Source organism: Megalobrama amblycephala, linkage group LG22, assembly GCF_018812025.1.
Source record: "Megalobrama amblycephala isolate DHTTF-2021 linkage group LG22, ASM1881202v1, whole genome shotgun sequence".
NCBI classification, from domain to species: domain Eukaryota; kingdom Metazoa; phylum Chordata; class Actinopteri; order Cypriniformes; family Xenocyprididae; genus Megalobrama; species Megalobrama amblycephala.
In genome coordinates, this window is record NC_063065.1 from 23,079,433 (window position 1) to 23,101,178 (window position 21,746).

Consider the following 21,746-nt stretch of genomic DNA (forward strand, 5'->3'; position numbering starts at 1 on the left):
GGAGCCCTCAATCCCCTTGGACAGCACACCAAATACGCTTATTATATATTTTACACTATCCAATCATTTGTAAGTGTGAACTCATGAAAACCACTGGCACAGGTAATCAGACAATATTTATTTATTTGTTAAAGATTGTTAAAAGATGTTTTTTTTTTTTTTTTTTTGCCGTCTCATCGTAGATTCAATCTATAAATCAAAATGTATTGCATTTATGAAGAAAAGGTTTAGTACCCAAGGCTCTATTGCTATTCCCTCAATGGTGTACAGTGTTTTTGGGTGGATTAGTACTGTTTGTGATTTTTGTACTGTTTGTGATTAGTACTGTGTGTCTTAGTGATTTAGGAGTCCTCTTGACTACTCCTAATGTTTCACAGACTTAGGAGCTAGTTTTAGCGCTAAAATGCTTTGTGAAATACTCTTAGAGCAAAAATGTAGGACTCCTAAAATTAGGACTGACACGCAAATCAGGAAGTTAGGAGCTACTTTTAGCCTTAAGATGTTTTGTGAATACGGCCCCTGGTGTGTTAATTTGCAAATAGTAATTTAGCTTTAAATTGTCAAACCTGTTACCGTCAACCCTGTTACTTTTCAGAGTAACAGGTCTTGACATGTGGGTAAAAGGGATGACAGATTAGGTGTCAAACTTAGCCACATTGATTTTAACATTTATCTGTGTAAAATGCAAACATTTTAAAAGGTAATCCCAGGTGTATTATTGATGTCTATATCATTCAGTGTGGGTGGCATATGAGCATCAGTTACATTTTTAGTTAGTATTTTTAGTATTGTTAGTATTAGTAATTTTGGTACACAAATATCATAATTCAAGTATTAACTATTTACATATAGTATATAAACTTAAGATATAATATATTTTAAACCTAACAGATGGAGGGTGTAGCTTTTAATTTCTTAAACAACCATGTTGGAATATGTATCATGGCCAAATTCCAGGATGACAATGCCAATATTCATCAGGGTTAAAGAATCATTTTCACACATGAATGGGCACTTCTGAGCCCTGACTTTAAGTGCATATTGCAGATTAAAAAAAAAAAAAAAAACATTTGAGATGAATATATAACCTTATAAATAAGTACCATATAAAAAGGTACTGCAGGATTTAAAAATGTTTTGCAGGACATAAGGGCACGAATTTAGTAGATAAAGTGACGGTCTCTGTAAAAAGAGACTGCTTTTTTTTTCAGCGTCGCGTCATTTTACGTCACGAGAGGGAGTAGTTCGCCGAGCTCTGCATTGACTCAGTACAGAGTAGGTTGGTATTCAGTAACAGCGGTCGTGAATCAGTGTGTTTTCGGTAGTTTTTGTATTTTATCATCGTCATGGTAAATTATTGTGTTTGTTTAGGCTGCACAAACTCCAGCCTGTCAGGACATCGAGTCCAAGGGTTTACTGACAAGAAAAAGGATGGTGCATCTTCCATGCCGGGGTGTGTTTTGTGCAGGTGAAGAGACATGACTTCACTTCTGCATCTGCTTTGATAAATGCATTAATTATAGACCGGAGGATTATCATCCTGGCGATATGATGGAGTTCAACATTGTAATACTACTGTAAATTATTATATTAAATGAATAAACTTACACACGCGATGCTTCTTCACAGTTTTTACTTGAATCAGTTTCAACACTGATGAATACAAATTATGTACACAAATGCATGTCTCACACTCAAACAAAACAGTTTTGAATTATGTGCTGGTAATGTACTCCAATTTCATTCATGCCATGTATGTACATTCAAGTTCACACAACCGTGCCCAGAATATCATTCTGATCAATATTAAATTGTTACTGTTTATGGACAAAACAGTGATAATTTAATAGATTTGAAAGATATTTGTAGAGAGATTCAGTGGATGAATACATTGATTAATTATCTGAAATGCTTTCAAGGTTCCTTAAATTGATAAATATTCCCAAATCAAGTAATTAAGATTAATACTTATATTAATCAGTTTTAATCCTTTGAGACAAAATTTCCCTATATTCTAACAAAAAATAAATAAATAAATAAATAATAGTATAAGCACATATTTTATAGAGATGTTATTCGGAATACCTGAGATCAGGCCATGTTTTTCCAATCTTAAGCATTAGTGGCTTATCCATAGACCAGTTACTCTTCACAGACACACAGCTAGACTCTGGGTTTGAGCTCTTCTGCTGGATTGAACTGAAATGAGATAATATTATTATAAACATTCATATTTCATCAAAAAGCCCTTTTGAAAATAAACGTTTTAATATTTCTATTTAATAGTTCATGTTGATATTAAAACAAACAGACTGACAAAAGTCTACACATTTTTATTCCGTAAACTGTTTCTGTGATCTGGAGTTGTCATATGATCTGTGATGTCATACAATATTTAACTGTTTGTTGAAAGTACCTGCATCCTGGACGAAAATCTCTATCTCTGGATCCTTGTGAATCCACACTGTAAAAATAAATACACACACACACACACACACACATATTATATATATATATATATATATATATATATATATATATATATATATATATATATATATATATGAAATGTATGCTAAAAACTGGCAGCTGTGGTTGCCAGAAATTTACAGTAAACAATGTGGTAGCAACATTTTAGGTTTTGCAAATTTCATTTAAATTTACAGTAAAATAAGGATTTCATTAATTGATATAATGTTAATATGACAACCTACACTAATATCTGTTTTGTACCTTTGTAATACACTGACAACCTCCAAAAACAGTTGGTGATGTGAAAGTCACATGGTGAATCATTGTTAAATCACAAGCAGCTTTTCCATAAGCAGAGAAGGTAAATATTAATATATAAAAGATGCACAGTGTCATTCACACAAATACTAAACACCATCATGGTAACACACTGTTATGGAATCATACTCAAGACAGATGGATAGTGAAAATATGGAGAGACTTTATTACAGCAGATGATAAAACATGTAAGCAATGCAGATATATAGCAGTTCATGGAGATAACTGTATTACTGTATTGCATGTGAAGGAGATTGTGGAAGAGGAGAGAGTATACCAATGAAGCACACACCTTGTATTGATGGCGGTAAGTAGACTGGTAATCTTTTGACTCATACAGGTAGGCAAACTGAAGTCACTGGATACACAAAGAAGAGGAGAAACTCTGGAGAAACGTATGAGCTTTGGGAATGCAGGTAAGAGTCCTTTCTCAAAACAAGACCAGACAATGTGGGTATCTGAGGTGTCTTATAATCAGTGCATAATTTTCACAGTTCCAGTTATTCCCAGACTCCATTTCCCATAATCCTCCCTGCCTATCACCCACACCCAGCTGGAGCACATTACCTGGACTATTTAAGCCACTCACATCCTCACACACATTGCAAGGTCTTGTATTACTACGGTTTGAATTTCTGAGCGTTTGTCATTGTGTTTGTCTGCCTGTTACTGATCCTGTCTGTTTCCCGTGTACGATTCTCTGCTGCCTGCCCTTTGGATTATTTGCTCTGTCTTGGACTTGTGATAGTTATCTGCCTGCCCTGATCTACTGCCTGTTCCACGACCACAATTCTGCCTTGTCCTTGCTGTACCTGTTTGCCACTGTTTGACCCTTGCCTGTTTGACCACAAACATTGTTTAATAAAGCCTGCACATGGATCCCACGTCGTGTCTCGATTCGTTACAGACCGACTTGAGTGCGTAGCTACCGGAGGACCTGAGGGCGAAACGGCCGGCGGAGGCATCGGAATGCCAGCTGCTCGTGCTGAAGTCAGCGGTGGATCGTCCACACTGGACAATAATCCTCTCCAGTCTCGGACGGGTACAGAGACGTGACATGACTCTGGGCAGCGGAGACGGGATGTGACTCTGGAAGATCAGCGGAGACGTGACGTGGCTCTGGAAGATCAGCGGAGACGTGACATGGCTCTGGGAGATCAATCGTGACTTCACTTGGTGTTGTTGTTGTGGCCACCATTTTGTGAGTGTTCTCTAGCGCGGCAGCCATTACATGAGTAGACGAGGCGTTGCATTTCTTCCGCAACACCCACAGTAAATGGAGAGCCAACAGTCAATAATGCAAACTCCAGAAAGTGACTTAGGGATGAATGGGGTCCCTCACAAATCAGTTGCAATTTAAGTGGCTGATTAATGCCCTCACAGAAAAAGTCTATCAGCACACAGTCCGGCAGATCTGAACAATATGCAATGTCCAAATATTCTTTAATATAATCCTCCAACGATTGTGTGCCCTGCTTGAGCCATAATAACAGTTGTGCAATATTCCTACTGGGCCAGTGTTCTCCAGAAAAGCTGCTGGATCCTTGTTGTGGTGAGGTCTTCTGTAATGAATTGGGACACAACGTGGGATCCATGTGAAGGCTTTATTAAACAATGTTCGTGGTCAACAGGCAAGGGTCAAACAGTGGCAAACAGGTACAGCAGGGACAAGGCTGAATCGTGGTCGTGGAACAGGCAGTAGATCAGGGCAGGCAGATAACTATCACAAGTCCAAGACAGAGCAAATAATCCAAAGGGCAGGCAACAGAGAATCGTACACAGGAAACAGACAGGATCAGTAACAGGCAGACAAACACAATGACAAATGCTCAGAAATGCAAACCGTAGTAATACAAGACCTTGCAATGAGTGTGAGGATGTGAGTGGCTTAAATAGTCCAGGTAATGTGCTCCAGCTGGGTGTGGGTGATAGGCAGGGAGGATTATGGGAAATGGAGTCTGGGAATAACTGGAACTGTGACAATAATAAAGAAACTGGTCACCAGTTTTTGTTTTTTATCGCTTTCAGATCACATTTCTTGGGGAGCAAAGTTAAAACGGCTCTTCTGCAGTTTAATGGCAGTTGTCCTTTATTCAAACTATCACTTAAAACTGTGATACTCAAAAAAATGTTCTCCCAACAAATGCCAATATGCCTTTTAAAATTCGACAGGCAACCCATCTAATCCTGGTGCATTACCATTCTTCATACTCTGCAAAGTATTGAAAAGTTCCTCTATCGTTAAGGGACATACCAGTCTTGTATATAAATCTTCATTCATTTTTGGAAGATCTGACACATGTTCAGCCTTTAACACTCTGAGATCTGAGGTATCGCCGGTGATACCACCTCGGTTTTTTTCTTACCACTGTGAAAGAGACTCAAAATACTCTGTCAATGTTGCACATACAATTAAGAGTTATACACCATTTTAATCTGTTGAATATCTTCTTTTATTTGTGTACACTCCATGGGTGGTAGACAGTTTACAGAAAGGAGATACTGGAGATTGGATGCCATAGTTTCTTGGTTGATGTTTTTCAGATTTCTGAAGCAAATTTGGCATTTGGGCTTGATGAGGCTGGACAGTGAAGACATCTTCATGGAGATGGCCTTATGATCAGAAACTCCCAGATCATACACCAGAAGATTGCTGAGATAATCCATGAAATCATTTAAAATCAGTTGTTGGAATATACAGGGTCTGCACTCTTCTACTTTTGGTAACAAGACTGCAGACCAAGACGTACTCAGCAGTATAACAGATATGGATATCTGTATCTTTCATGAGACGTGGTGTCGTAATAATGAGACTTTACATTGTCCAATAGGATACAGGAAATTGTTGTTCCTTCATCAAAAAATTCTAAAATAAAATGCGGCCGAGACTCAGGTGGAATACTTATATGGCACAAAGACAATCTGAAACATTCGATTAAAATTGTTAAAATTGAAAAATCTACTATTTGGCTTGAAGTGAATTCTGTCATATCACAATCTTTACCTCTGTGCAGTCTATATTCCACCTCATGACTCTCCCTATTACGAAGAGCAAAGCTTTTCCAAACTACAGAATGACATCTTACACTTTCAGTCCAGAGGAAATATCCTCATATGTGGAGATTTAAATGCCAGAACAGGGAGAGAAATTGATTATGTAAATATTGTAGATAATGACCATATACTCAATGACACCATGTTTCACTCCTCAAGTATCACACCAAGAAACAGCTATGATAGTTTAGTTAACATGAATGGAAAGCAAATATTAAAACTCTGTAAAGGTTTAGGGATATACATAATAAATGGCAGAACTCGAGGAGATACATTAGGAAGATTCACCTATTGCTCCAGATTAGGAACCAGTGTGGTTGATTATTCAATAACAGATATTGATCCAAATTTTATTAATGCCTTCACAGTCAGACCTCAGCACCCGATTTCCGATCACTGCCAAACAGTGCTTTACCTGAAACCTCCATGTGAAAGGAGCAACACTTATCCAATAGAATCTGAAAAAATGTTTCCTTTGAAACCCAAACTAAAGTGGAACCAATCCACCTCTGAACAATTTAAAGAACACATAAACAATCCTACTATATTAAAAATGCTGGATGACTTTATATCCACTAATTTCATCTTGGATGTTAATGGGATAAATTTAGCAACAAAAAACTTAAATTACATATTCAAAACATTGGCAACTCTATCTAACATTAAACGACAACGCAAACGTAAAACAAACCAACTGACATTAAGAAAGGATGTTTGGTTTGATGGTGAATGTGTAAGTCTCAGAAAAGAACTAAGGAGACTTTCTAACAAAAAGCACAAAGATCCATCCAGCCAGACATTACGGCTTACTTATGCTGACTGTCTGAGAAATTACAAGAGACTAATGTGGAACAAAAGAGAAAATTATTTTAAAACCAAAATTGAGGAAATTGATGAATCAGTTGATCAAAATTCTTTCTGGAATCTATATAAAAAACTTGAAAAACCCAAATCAGAAATATCATTACAGAGTGGCACAATTTGGAAAACTTATTTCGAAAATCTTTATCAAAAAATTGAACATACTGACCTTAACCAGTCTCAGTGTAAAATAAAGAAAACACTAGTAGACTTGGAGAAAACAATTAAAAATGATCAAAATACATTAGACAAATTAATAACAATATCTGAAATAACAGAGCATATTAAAAGACTTAAATTAAAGAAAGCATGTGGCCAAGATGACATTAGCAATGAAATGCTTAAACTCAACAGTCCCAGCATGAATAAAGCTCTAGCTAAATTATTTAATCTGGTTTTATGGTCCGGTAACTTCCCTGAGATCTGGTCTGAGGGACTGATCACCCCCATATTTAAAAAAGGTGATCGATTTGACCCCAATAATTATCGTGGCATCTGTGTGGGCAGTGCGTTAGGAAAACTGTTCTGCAGCATCATAAACAGCCGGATTGTCACACACATCTCCACACACAACATTTTAAATAAAGCACAAATTGGATTTTTACCAAAACAACGCACATCCGATCACATCTATTCTCTTCACACACTAATTAACAAAAACATCAAGGACAAACAAAGAAAAATATTTGCATGTTTTGTAGATTTTAAAAAAGCATTCGACTCAATTTGGCATGACGGTTTACTGTACAAACTCCTACAAATTGGCATTGGTGGGAAAACTTTTGACACCATACAATCCCTGTACACCAACAGTAAATGTGCAGTAAAAATAAATAACCACAGAACAGCGTTTTTCCAGCAGGGACGTGGAGTGAGGCAGGGATGCAGTCTGAGTCCGACTCTATTCAACATCTATATAAATGATCTGGCATCAGTGCTAGAGCGTTCTACCGTCCCCGGCCTCACTCTACACCACACAGAGGTCAGATGTCTGCTGTACGCAGATGATCTGCTCCTGCTGTCCCGCACACCTGAGGGTCTCCAGCAAAGCCTGTCCCTGCTGGAACAGTACTGTCATGAGTGGGCCCTGACAGTCAATCTGGACAAAACCAGAGTAATGGTGTTCCAGAAAAAGGCCAGATCTCAGGCAAACAAACACCAGTTCACTTATAAAGGCCAGGTCCTACAGCATAGCACCAGCTACAGTTATCTAGGCATCGACATCAGCGCTTCGGGAAGCTTTGGTCTGGCTGTCAAAACACTGAGTGAAAAGGCTCGGAGGGCTTTTTATGCTATAAAGTCACGATGCGGTCACTTAAAATTACCCATTAAAACTTGGATAAAATTATACAATTCAATAATTAAACCAATTATTTTATATGGATGTGAAATTTGGGGACCAGTACAAAATTTTAGAAATTGGGATAAAACTTCAGTAGAAAAACTACAATTGGAAATTAGCAAAAACATTTTAGGGGTTCACAGAAGCACATCCAACGACGCCTGTAGGGCTGAATTAGGTTTGTACCCACTGAACATTGAGATCCAGAAGAGATGTGTTCAGTTCTGGCATCACCTCCATCAGTCTGATCCTGATTCAGTCCAATATAAAGCCCTCCTCGCCAATGAAACCTCAGCAGAATCTCATCCTCTAAACACACTCGCTCTTCAACTTGTCCATGAAACTCAATTCCCAATTGACCACAGCTACAACCCCAAAACTATTATTAAAGAAATTGACAAAAATCTAAAAGATACTCATGATGAATCACTAAAAGCACATTTTGAGATCCAAAATAAACTCCAATGTTACTCGACCCTAAATAGAACCACTAAATTGGCAAATTATTTATTAATCAAACAATTTAAAGAAAGACAAATCCTCTCCAAATACAGATTAAGTGACCATGATCTAGAAATAGAGAGAGGAAGACATAGACAAACATGGACAGCGAGAGAGCAGAGGATCTGTAGACACTGTGATCTACAGCAAATAGAGGATGAGAAACACTTTCTACTCATCTGTCCTAAATATCACAATGCAAGAGAAACATTTCTCTCCATACTTGGAACACTATTTCCATCATTCATTGAACTAAGTGATACTGAGAAAATGCCCTTCATGCTTGGTGAAGATGATAACACAGCTACACTAGCTGCAAAATATGTGTTAGCCATTCACAAAATTAGAGATGGATAACTCTCTAGAGACCTGCTTTATTTATTAATTTACTAAGATGAATTTGTTTGCATTGCTGCATGTAACATGATGTATACATATATGTTTTGTTTGTTTGTTTGTTTATTTTATTATTTATGTATAATATGTTAATGCTTTGGCAACACTGATTCACAGTCATGCTAATAAAGCTCATGTGAAATTGTGAAATTGTGATAAACAGAGTTTATAATGACTAGGTCAAGAGTGTGGCCCCTGGTATGAGTGGGGGCATCGACAAGTTGAGTCAGATTAAAACAGTTGAGTAATTGGAGAAATTCTGCTGCAAAACGACAGGTTTAAGAGTTGACATGAATATTCATATCTCCAAGTATAATGATATTAGCAGACATTGTACAGAAGGTTGAAAGAAGATTGGACATATCTGGGAGGAATGATGGATTTGGTTTGGGTGGCCGATAAATGAGAAGTAGGAAAAAGGGTGCTTACATTTAAATGCAAGGCATTCAGACGAAGACAGCTCAGGCAGGGTTATAGAGGACAAGATCAGATCACTTCGGTAGATGACAGCCAGACCACCACCACGCCCTGTACTGCAGGCTTTCTGTAAATAGCAGTAACCAGGGGGACAGGTCTCATTTAAAACAGAATAAACATCTGGTTGATGCCAGGTTTCTGTAAGGCACATCATATCTAAACACTTTTCTAGAATATGATCATGTATGAGGCAAGATTTATTTGCGATGGACTGTACATTAAAAAGTTCAATCTTGATATTCGTTGCAGCAGTCTCTGTATTGGCCTAAGTAGACTGAGATCCACTCCACGTTTTCTCCGGTTTCCATCCAAGTCAGTGCGTAGCGTTGTCATGGGAACTCCAGCGCTACTAGTCCTAGGAGTGACAGTGCTCTGATGACGTGTTCGAAATGCGACGGTGCGCATACCAGACCAGATAGATGAGATGTTGTGATCAGACCGGTAGAAAACAAACTTTCGACTGCAACTTCTGTGAATATAACGGGGCCGGCGAAGGAGTCCAAGTTGTTTAATGACTGATGTACACAATGGAGTGGTATAGTTGTTGAATTTCTTAAGTTGAATGGCTGAATAGTTCAGCATTATGCCAGTCGTTGAGAGTGGTCTGCTAGCCGTGATGCACAGAGAAAAGCCAACAGACACAGCAAGCAAACAACCGTGACCATGGGTGAACACCAAAATCGGCAGCGACCCCAGGCGAAAGCCCCACGGCAACAGGCAGCGACAAACAGACACGGGAATCCCCAAGCGATAGCAAACTGGTAGGTAAGCAGCCGCTTGAGTAGGTGGAATCCGTACAGAACACATACAAATCCACATATAACTTACTGGACGTATTACTGGTCAATAAACGTTATGTTATAGGTTATACCATAACAACTGTTGCACTGTAGAGGGTTTTCAGTGTAGGGAAAAGACCCTAGGAAGTAAAATTAGCTCAAATGAATAAAGAGTTGTTTAGATTACGACCGAGCAACTGATTCGTCCAGCGTTCATTTGCTCGAACCGTAATAAGCTCTTGTAGCGGATATAAATATCCAACAATCATGAAAACACTGATTAAAGCCCAGTAACTTGATCACAGTTTAAGACATTACATTTTAGAATCACATAATACAAGACATTTTCTTTTTAAAATCTACAGGAGATTTTATTTATTCTAACACAAACTAATCTAACACCAACACACGCACATACACACATACATACATTCATGCGCGTTGCAGTAAGAAGGAAATAAGAGAGAAAGAGTTCCTATCAATGCATTTCAAAGACCCGAACGAACCATGAATCATTAATTTAAATGCACCAGTTTTTCTGGAGGTACTTGCTTGCGTTGACTTAAAGGTGAATCTCCCTCGTCGTGCAGAGAAGGGTTTCCCAAGTCGATGATTGGTCCAGGTCAGGTCCGCGTGGAACAATGAAAGGAAGTCTCTTTGTCGCTGGAGTTGAAGCGGCAAAAGTCGTTGGTTGAACTTTGCGGCGAAACTTAGGACACAAGACTTTCAGCGGTAAAGGAAAATTAAGTAAAGAAAAGAAAAGAAAAGTGAGTGAAGGTTGGATGGCTTGAATGAGCTGCTTGTCTGTTCTTCTTGTTACTCCATTGTTCTTGGTACTTGTCTTGGCTTCTTTTCCCAGAACTAACCAACTCCTCGTTCACTATCTTGCAATATGATAATTTAAACTTAGTTGTTTGTCACACCTCTGAGGAGTCTTGGCCAATCAGACATTGTCCTGTTTCAAGAGGGCCTTCCTCTGCCCCAATAAAACATAAGTGTTACATCCCGGTCTGTCTCTGCTTTAGCAGAGTGCCATTTTAACATAATTTCTATTAACTGGAATATGATACATTTTAAACAGATTTCATTCAAGGCATGATTTAAGAAAGATGAAAAGAAATAAATCAAGTTCAAATAAGGCATACTTTCAGTCATTCAGTCAAGAGTTAACATATTTACATGAATTGTGAGTGTTCTAAAGCCTAACTGTTTACAGGTAGTACTTGTGGACACATAATGCAAAATGTATGTAGTTAAAAGATGTTTGATAAGTCCATTAAAATTGTTGGAACAATTTTGAAGCAGTTTTATTTGTAGAACAATCTCTTTGGCTTTCCTGTAAAGTAAGGAAACAAAAGGGGTCTGCATTGTCTCTCTGTTTCTTCGCTCTGGTGATCAAAGGATCTATCTTCTTGGGTGACCATTTGGTATGTCACTTCTCCTGCTATCAGGAAGCATAGGGTGTCGTAAAATTAATCAGCCTTGGTTCTCTCTGTAGACGAGCCAGAGCCGAAACCTCGATTCTGAATTAGAAATATGTTTTGAAAGAATCATCTGAATGATTCATTTGTCTGGTTCGTCCACAGTTCCTACATCAGTTAGAGAAAACGGAGAAGCGGCGAACAATCCACGCCAGCGTCCTCTCCCTCCTTTCTTCCAAAATAATCAATATCACTACTGTGACAAACCACCTCTCCTACCACTAACACATATTCTTCAGCTAAGCACCCAAGTCCAACTGGCACTTTTATTCCATGCTGCCAGGTGAGTTGCTCATAACCCGCTGTCTCCGCATTCGTCATGGCAGTCAGTTAAAAAAAACTAGCTGACACAACCCCCACACCCACACAACAATATTTTCAGTGCTTTGTGACCATACACAGTGAAAATCTTAAATAAAATCAGTGAGAGGAACAACAACACTTATTCTGTCAGGACCACTATCGTCAAATATGATTGATAATTTAGAGTTTGTATTGGTGGTATGGTTCTGTTCTGGGCAAGAACTCCCTGCGCATCCATGCAGCCTAGTATGGATAAAAGTAAGGAGAACAGCAATAAACCCAGTCAATAATTTAACATGTACACATATTTCAAAAATTAGTTTGATTCAGGGGAATAATAAGGCCAATAACTTGGACCAGTCAGTACCTTATCGTCTTGAGTCTCGTCCCCTGTTCTCAGGGAACTATGGTTACATACTTAACCTGAGACGTTCCCTTTCGAAGGGAACTTCAACTCTGCGTTGAAACGCTTTGGGGAACGATATACCCATGCCGTCATGCTTAAGGAGAGTGCATGCCAAAAGATGGCTAGACAAACGTCAAGCATTTTCGAAGGAAACACCAGATAGCAACTCACCCTCGGGTCACACAATGGCTGTCAGTGACAGCATTCCCTACGGCCAACAGCCCAAGCTGAGCCTCAAAGAGGCCTTCCATAGAGAGCCTACCAAGGCCGCTCAAGGATTCTGGGACCAAATTTTCCAAGGAAAAGTGGTCCCTTAAAGAGAATGTGGCCAGGGAACTGAAAGGAGCCCCGGCCAGTCACTAGAGGGGAACGAAGTCACCCCCAACTAGCCTGGGGCTGATCCTCAAAGGGAGGCCTCATGGAAGCCTTCACCAATGATCAGCTTATGGAGCTAAGCACTTACACACAGACAACCCTAGCAGGGAAGTACAAAGCTCGACCTATCAGGTAGACCATACTGTGGGCACATAACCATGGAGGCCAGAAGGGGTCTACATCTTGACAGTAGTTCTATGTGGAGTAAGACTCACAAAAGCTAAAGTACTTTGTCACAACAGTAGGACATTCAACGTTGGCCTGCGAAGGCCACCTTGAACACCTATCTTGCTGGAAGCAAGGAATATGACTTCAGTATACAGCAAAATGAGACTGCAAGGTGCCCACATAACAGTCCACCTAACACAATCCAACAAGCAGTGCACTCTGTAAAAATAACCTTTTTACTCTTTAAAAAAAAAAAAAGAGGAGTAAAACATATGCCATCACGCACTAAGGAAGGCCCCAAAGATGGGCCTATGACCTCAGCAGACACATGGTGTCAGCTCGTGGCAGTGTTTTAAGCACCAAGAAGGACAAATAACCGAACCATAAGGAGGTTAAATTATCACCTGGGGCCCTGTCAAACCAGAAGTGTACTCAGTAAGATACTAATAGCTCTCTAGTGAGAGAAGTACACTATAACATACGCTAGTATGTTCAAAAAGGCAGCCCAGAGGGCCTAAAAACCTTTAAAACATACGGCGTTAGTCTAGTGGCCATTAGGGTTCTAGGAGCAAGAAATAGAACCATCCTAGATACTAGGTAGCTATTTAGCTCAACTAGAGTTACAAACCCAGACTCAAGGAGGCAAATGTGGTTAAAACCAAACCTCAGTAAGGTTTTACCACAAAAGCTCACCCTGAGAGGTCAGCCACTCAGGAACGTACTCGGTAAAAGCACCTTTTTACTCTCAAAGTGAGAGGAGTACATAACTGAACTCCAACATGCTACACAGGAGGCCCTGAGGGCCTACCCTAGTAAACATGCGGCATCAGCTAGTGGCGACTATGACGATACCAACCATCAGGCCATGCATTCAGTGGAAAACCTTTCACGTATCATACTGAGAAGGAATGCATATTTCACCACCATATTCCATGAGAGGCCTGCCTAAGGCCTACTCAAAGCAGAGGTGGGGCGTGGCCAATGGTATTGGAATTCACAAGCATCCTGCCAACATGTCAGCTAAAAAGGGGGCCTTATGGGCCTGCGTGTTCAGCAACACGTGGCGTTCAGCTCGTTTGTACCATATAAACACAAAACTGTGCCAACATGTAAACTAAGAAGAAGGCCTTATTAGGACCTACCATTTCAGTGACACATGGCACCAGCTAGTGAATATAAGGGAACCAAGCTTACAGGGAACGTGCTATAACCCAGCAACAGTTGTGGGAGGCTAACTACAACCTGAGCTATAGTCTACACATTCCAACAGGCAATGTACCCTAATAAAAGTGACTACAGGGAACCAATCAATGCCAAAATGGTCTAAGGGAGGCCTACCAAGCATAAACCTGTGGCAGTGTAAAATTATGTGAGCAAACTATGATCACATAACAACAGCACTTGAAAAACACAAGCTGCTAAACTAGAATGAGGCTAAAAACATAAGAGCCTACAATCCAAGTTATATGCAATATACTTGTTGTAAAGATCACCAAAGGGAGCTAATAAAAAACAGACTGTGAAAGTGGTTCGGTCCCACTTTATATTAACCTCTTCAGCTCTGCAGCATATTTTGAATTTTTTACAGAATTAGGCATACCAGAATTTAAAAGAGAGCCCTACCCACATACTTTGGAATAAACTGATAAAAATGGTCTCATTTTACAGAAAACTCTCTGAATTTTAAAATATGGGTAAAATATTGCATATTTTGTATTTTATATGTTTACAATACTGTGATAAACACTAACAAAAAGTCAGATTTTTATTATTTTTTTTATTAAGTTTTTATTTAAGAGTCTGTAATTTAGGACATGTTTGGTCTATGTCGCTTCAGACAATCTCTTTTGATTCCACTAGGTGGCAATTAACAGGAGAAAAAATAATTTTTTTGATAACATCTTCTAAGCAAAAGTTATTTAGCTTTAATCGAAAGGAGGCGTTAGACTCTCCAAGTGTACTTTTACAGTCACCATTTTTGATTTCTGAAAACAGTAGGCATACCTGAACTTAAAAGACAGCCCTACCCACATACTTTGGAATAAATTGATAAAAATGGTCTTATTTTACAGAAAACTCTCGGATGTTTAACACAAGTGCAAGATATTGCATATTTTGTATTTTGTATTTTTACAATATTGTGATAAACACAGACACAAAGTCAGATTTGTATTATTTTTTATAGTAAGTTTTTATTTAGGAGTCTGTTATTTAGGACCTGTTAGGTCTATTTCCCTGCAGAAAGTTTATTTTGATTCCACTAGGTGACAGTAAACAAATAAAAAATGAATTTTGTTGATAACATCTTCTAAGAAAAAGTTATTTAGCTTTAACCGAAAGGAGGCGTTAGACTCTCCAAGTGTACTTTTACAGTCACCATTTTTGATTTCTGAAAACAGTAGGCATACCTGAACTTAAAAGACAGCTGTAACGCCTGGATGGATCCGTTCAGAGTCAATAAACTTTGGAGTTTTCAGAACGCTTTTAACCTGGTGAACTTTGTTTATAAATCACTAAATCGGTGCCGGACGGCTGTGACTTTCGGCAGGTTTGTGGGCCTGCGACGGTAAACAGAAAAGTCCAACTTCCTCACTTTGGTGACTTCAAAAGGAGCACCCCCCCCCCAGAGACTGACCAGATCCACATTCCAACACCCACACACACAGGCACACACGAAAACACACACACAGACACATACAGAAACTCACAAACATACATTTTTGACTGTATATGTAAAATACAAATTATGCCAACATATACCCATCCTGTATTTTGAAGCGTATGCATGTTTCCTAGTGTTTAAAGGAGTGTATTTGTGCTAGTGTGCATGGTAATAGTGGAATTCTGTCTGTAAACCATAACTTCTTTCCTATGCCTTTCCAACCTATCGAGTTTGATCTCGTTTTAAAGCTCCGGACTTGAGCTATTCATTGAGACATGTCACAAAACGGACAAATGCATTTTTCTATGTGTTTAATGATCCTGTGAAGAACGTACTACATCTCGAAATCCGATCTGCTAGCCATTAAGTATGCAAATTCAGCTAGGAGACCAAACAAAGGAACTTTGCCCGCCAAATAGTGCTGCGCATCTATTGGTCGCTACAATTCAGGAGGTGTGTTAGCTTGGGTTTCCTTAAAAACAATGACACACACCTCCTCTGCGCTCCTCTTCTTCTTCTCCTTTGTCTCCCGACTGACTCACGAGCACCTCGTGCACGGACGCCTCAGGTGACCGCGCTTCCCAACCACGCGCGCAGTTCGGGAGGACCACTTCCTTAGACTCTCTCTCTCTTCGGCTAAGTTACTTAAGCTTAAACCTCTTTTGAAAACCCCGCCGGAGAAACCCTCTCTGAAAGGACCAACCCAGCCAGGCGCATTGAAACTGCTACACACGGACTTGAACCAATAAGCAAGTATTATCATTTATCTGAATTTGTCTAAACTGATTTCTGTGCTGGCTCTCTCTCAAAAAGGTTTAACAAAGAATTTGCCATCCTTTGATCATCTTTCTTTCCATGTCTTTTCTTCATTCTCACTCTTGTGTATATATATGTGTATACTTCTGTATATATTTTAGACGTATAATCTCTGTAGCCGTAGCTGCATATATTAAACACTTAATTCATGCTCGATTGTTCTGTTGTTCTTTCAACTGAAGACCAAGTCACTTTAACGTTTTTCGATCGCTTTATGCTTTGATGCTATAATAGCAAGTTATTTTCATGGCCAGAGAATAACTCTGTTTATAATATTCTGTGAGGGACTTAGTTTGCTGGACAAACGAACAGTTTCTCTAAATAATTATTAAACCAGAACTAATCATATATGTAATTGATTATAATTCGTTGTAATTGATTCACAATATATGTTTAATTCCCCGTTGGGTCGATATATGAATCATAATTTATTCATAACCTTATGAATTATTATATTCATATTTCATCCATAAATTTATTAATAACCGCTACATTCGTTACACAGCCCTACCCACATACTTTGGAATAAATTGATAAAAATGGTCTTATTTTACAGAAAACTCTTGGAAGTTTAACACAAGTGCAAGAAATTGCACATTTTGTATTTTGTATTTTTACAATATTGTGATAAACACAGACACAAAGTCAGATTTGTATTATTTTTTAAAGTACGTTTTTATTTAGGAGTCTTATTTAGGACCTGTTAGGTCTATTTCCCTGCAGAAAGTTTCGTTTGATTCCACTAGGTGACAGTAAACAGATTAAAAAAAGAATTTTGTTGATAAAATCTTCTAAGCAAAAGTTATTTAGCTTTAACCGAAAGGAGGCGTTGGAGTCTCCAAGTTTCTTCCATAAACTCATGTCATGTAATAAGCAAAATAAGCAAAAGTTCTGTTCTTGCATTTTATTTTAAACACACACACACACACACAAAAAAAATACTCAAAAGTAAATAAATCAAATGTATAGAGGGGGGAAAAAAAGTGCAAAAATAATATACAAATTATACAAATCTGAGAAAAAGTAATGGAACACAAGAGCTCACTTAGTCTGAGTGTGTCCATCAGTGTGCCATTTCCTAAAGCAATTTCTGGATGCCACCAAGCACAAGGGTACACTGCATTTTGTACAGTACACAGAAGTCTTTACTTTGAGGCCTGAAAGTTTGCACAGAGCACAAACTCTCCTCCCACTCCTGGCATCTGACCCAAAGTACTCTGGACAACATGGCTCTACTGCTGTTGTGGCAGATGCAGGCAGGTCTGGGGCATGTGATGTGGATGCAGGTGGCTCTGGGGCATGTGATGTGGATGCAGGTGGCTCTGGGGCATGTGATGTGGATGCAGTTGGCTCTGGGGCATGTGATGTGGATGCAGTTGGCTCTGGGGCATGTGATGCAGGCGGGTCTTGGGCAGCTGAGGTGCTGGAAACTGCAGCCAGCTCAGATACAAGTTTCTCTCGAAATTCTTTCTGGCTGAGAGGACTTCTGTTCTGAGCTCTGGAGAGATGCTGGAGGAGAATGAAACTGTTCACCACTGCAATATCAACAAAATGAAAAAAAAAGTCTTGTACCATTTAGTGGTTTTGTGGAGTACATTATAATACCCAATTAGGGCATCTGACAGGTCCACACCTCCCATGTACTTGTTGTAGTCTTTCACTGCCACTGGAATCGGGATTCTCCTCATTTCCCAACTGCCATCTGGATTTTTGACACGCCGAAGGACTGTCTCACCGCCATAAGCCTTGTGCATGGTTGAGCACATTTTTACTTCACGCGTGTCCATCCACTTGAGAAAAAGAAGCTTCCCATCTCGAAGCCATCTTATGGTTCCTCTTGGGTCTCTCCGACTGAGATCATTTGCTTTCATTTTCGGAAAGCCTTGCCGATTAGTGCGTACTGTGCCACACGCCAGGGTCTTCTTTGCCAGCAAGTCCATGAAAAGGCATGGGCTTATGTAGAAGTTGTCCATAAACAACTGGTAGCCACCACCATGAGGAGACAAATCCAAGAGCTGCATAACGGAATCATAACTGAGCCCTTTTCCAGTGGCCAGGGATGACTTGCCTTCATAAACAAAGAAGTTCCATGTGTAGCCACATGCAGAATCTGCAAGCACAAAGAGTTTGTAGCCCCACTTTGTCGGCTTGTCTTTAATGTACTGCTTGATTCCAATTCTTGCCTTTGAAGCCACCATCCTTTCGTCCACTGCCAGCTGCCTGTCTGGGTGGAAGTAAGTTTTGCATGCTGTGACGATGTCAGTGTACAGGGGCTTGATTTTGAAAAGTTTGTCGTAGGCTGGAGTTCCCCTTTTTCTAGATCGTCCTCAGGATCACAAAGATGGATGTTCCAGGAAATGGCCTGAAATCTGGACCTGGACATGACAGATTTTGGGAAGGGCAAGCGGTAAATTTCTTTGCCAGACCAGTAATCCATGATGTTTTTGGCACCAAGGAGCCCCATGTAGATCACAAGTCCAATGTATGAATACAATTCCTGCACTTTCAGAGGCAACCAGACAAAACGTTTCCCAGCCTCTGATCTCATTCTTGCAAAGGAGTTCGTATTCTTCACGATTGTGTCCACTGCAGAGACGGTGAAGAAGAGCTGAAATAGCTGCAGAGGAGAATATATCCTGTCCATTACAAGTTGTGGTCCCGGGATTCGTTTTGGCAAGAAATGTGGTAACGCTGGAGCCTCATCCTCCTCAATGCAATCATACCACCTTTCTGTGCCACTGCTCTCTGACATCACATTGGCTGGCCTTAACTACTATGTACTTACATCAAAAAATAAGTACAATGTACTTATTGGGTTCATATTGAATTGCAAAACATGTTTGCAGCTATTGAGGTGGGATACGGTTAAGGTTAAGGAAAGCTTTGGTGGTATGGGTAGGTTTAAGGGTAGGGGTAAGGTGTAAGGGATGGGTCAACAGTGTAATTATAAATGTAATTACAGAAATTAATTACAGATGTAATTACATGCAGGTGTTTTTAAAATATAAGTACAATGTAAAACCATGTATGTACACAATAAGTGCATTGTATTAAATGATTAATTTAAATGTAAGTACATAGTAGTTAAGGCCACTTAATATAAAGTGGGTCCAGTGGTTCTAACACTACCCTGATTATGCAATCCAACAGGTGATGCACTCAGTGAAACACAGAAAACCCTAACTGGGGAGTTTAATAGTCACCACTCTCTCTAAATAGAGGCTAATACCAAAAGGCCTACTATTACGAGAACAGGTGCTAAACTGTGGCAGCATTAACACTCTGAGGTCTCGCCGGCGATACCACCGCGTTTTTTCTTATCAGTGTGATAGAGACTCAAAATACTCCGTCAATGTTGCACATACAATTAAGAGTTATACACCATTTTAATCTGTTGAATATCTTCTTTCATTTGTGTACACTCAGAGTAAAAACAAAATGTTGTGCTTTTTGTAAAATAAAGAAAACTAACATGATGCGTGATCTCTCGTCTCCCTCTGAACAAAGTCCAATCTGATAGTTCTCAGAAAATGAACTGTAACTTAGTGAATACTAATGACAAAAAAAATAGACTTATGTCTAAATAAACATTGAAATATCAGTCAAATCGAAAACAAACATTCTGTGTTTATGTAATCTGTATGAAAAGAGAGCCATGTCAGAAGTCTGTGATTCAGCTCATTATCTGCTAATGCGGCCACGCCCACAGAGGGAGCGCTATTCAGATGCAAATTCAGAGGCAATGCATGCATTCATCGTCTCAATCGTGTATTTATTATCTTGAAAAGTGTTTATCTGGATGTTAAAGCCATGGTTAGCGAGCTCTAGAAGACATGCAGTTAGTTCCTGGTTCTTCTTCTTCTTTATATGAATTTGTGGCCTAAATGTGTACAAAGCGCCCTCCGGCTGCAAGTATGAATTGAAAACACAGTATCCAGCACTCATAGTGATGACAATATATATATTATAAATATTACTCCTCTGTATAGAAATTTGACATAAACATATAAGAATCCATCAATATTTCTCCAAATGTGCATGCTTTTAAGCTAAAAGCCTGTATGAAATGCCATAGAGGTAACATAATTGTTCAGACACTTTGCATCACAGAAATACATGATATTTTAAAGAATATAATAGAATACCATTATTTTACAGAATACCATTATTATGTGATTCTTTTGTCTTCTCAGGTGTGAATGACCCATTATTCATGATGATTCACACCTCCACGCATACTGTGTTTCTTGACAAAAAGTGTCTTACAAAAACTAAATCAATATATTGTTTTATATGAAGGAGTAGGCAGCATAATTTTTACATAATTCTGAAGCAAAAACTCTAGTCTACAACCTCCAATACCCAGAAGTCTTATGAACACAGATTTAATATACTTTTTTTGGCCTTATTTCAGTGACTTAAGTTTTTTTGTTTTTTCAATAACCACACATAAACGTTATTCCTTCAAAAACACAAACATGTACATACATGTTCCTCACATATTATGGTAGCCTAGTTTGTGCTGAATACAGTGTAATGACACTTGTTTCATTAATGTGTTTATGAACAAATGAAAAAAACACAAATGTCAGGGCATGTTAAAACTTCTCCAGGCCCCAAATCAGCCTCAGACTCCAGAGGGTTAAAGTAAAGCTCACATAACAAATGTAGGGCAAAAAGGCTAGAACTCAAAGCAAACACAATGATTTGAAACACATGCCATCCTAAGAGGATAAATGTTCTCTCCAAACAGATTCGCAAATCTGTACTGAGTCCTAGAGGACAGAGGCTAAAAAAGCTAGCACTGTCAACTCAAACTTGAATGGAAAAATAAAGTGTCTCAGGGGAAAACAGTTTCATAGCATGAAAAGTTCTAGAAAGTGGAGCCTAGCATACACTGCATAACTTATATACCTGAGAAAACAGCACCAGGGAGTCTAAAAACAGTCTACAACTTTAGCTGTTAACTCACCAATTGCACCTACATAAACAAGGGGACAATGGGCATACGCTCTAACAACTCCCTCAGGAGGAGGCCAGAACTAGGAACTATACGTTTACATAGGATAGTTTATATATAGCGTTAATATATAACACACCTGACCTAGCTTTAGCCTGGCCGCTAAGCTATGGGCCTATCACAAGGCCACAAGCCTAATGGAGCCTGGTCTTCACTTCCAAATCTCATGGAAAAGAGAAAGAAAGCGAATCTCACAAGCAAACAATGTCAGGCGGCCGATTAAGGCCAACCTAAACATAGATACAAACTGAAGTAACGAGTGCTAACTCAAACTACTCTAGCAAACAGCAGATGAGAAGCTACTCTAAACAGGTG

The 21,746-nt window shown here is 39.1% G+C and overlaps 1 protein-coding gene across 1 annotated transcript in view; it reads right to left on the reverse strand.

Moving 5' to 3' along the window:
- LOC125258304 overlaps positions 1 to 21,746 on the reverse strand; it is a 725,453-nt gene that overhangs the window by 630,207 nt on the left and 73,500 nt on the right. Inside the window, 2 exon segments of the mRNA XM_048175205.1 lie at positions 2,086 to 2,199; positions 2,417 to 2,464. Coding sequence (XP_048031162.1) covers positions 2,086 to 2,199; positions 2,417 to 2,464 — 162 coding nt within the window.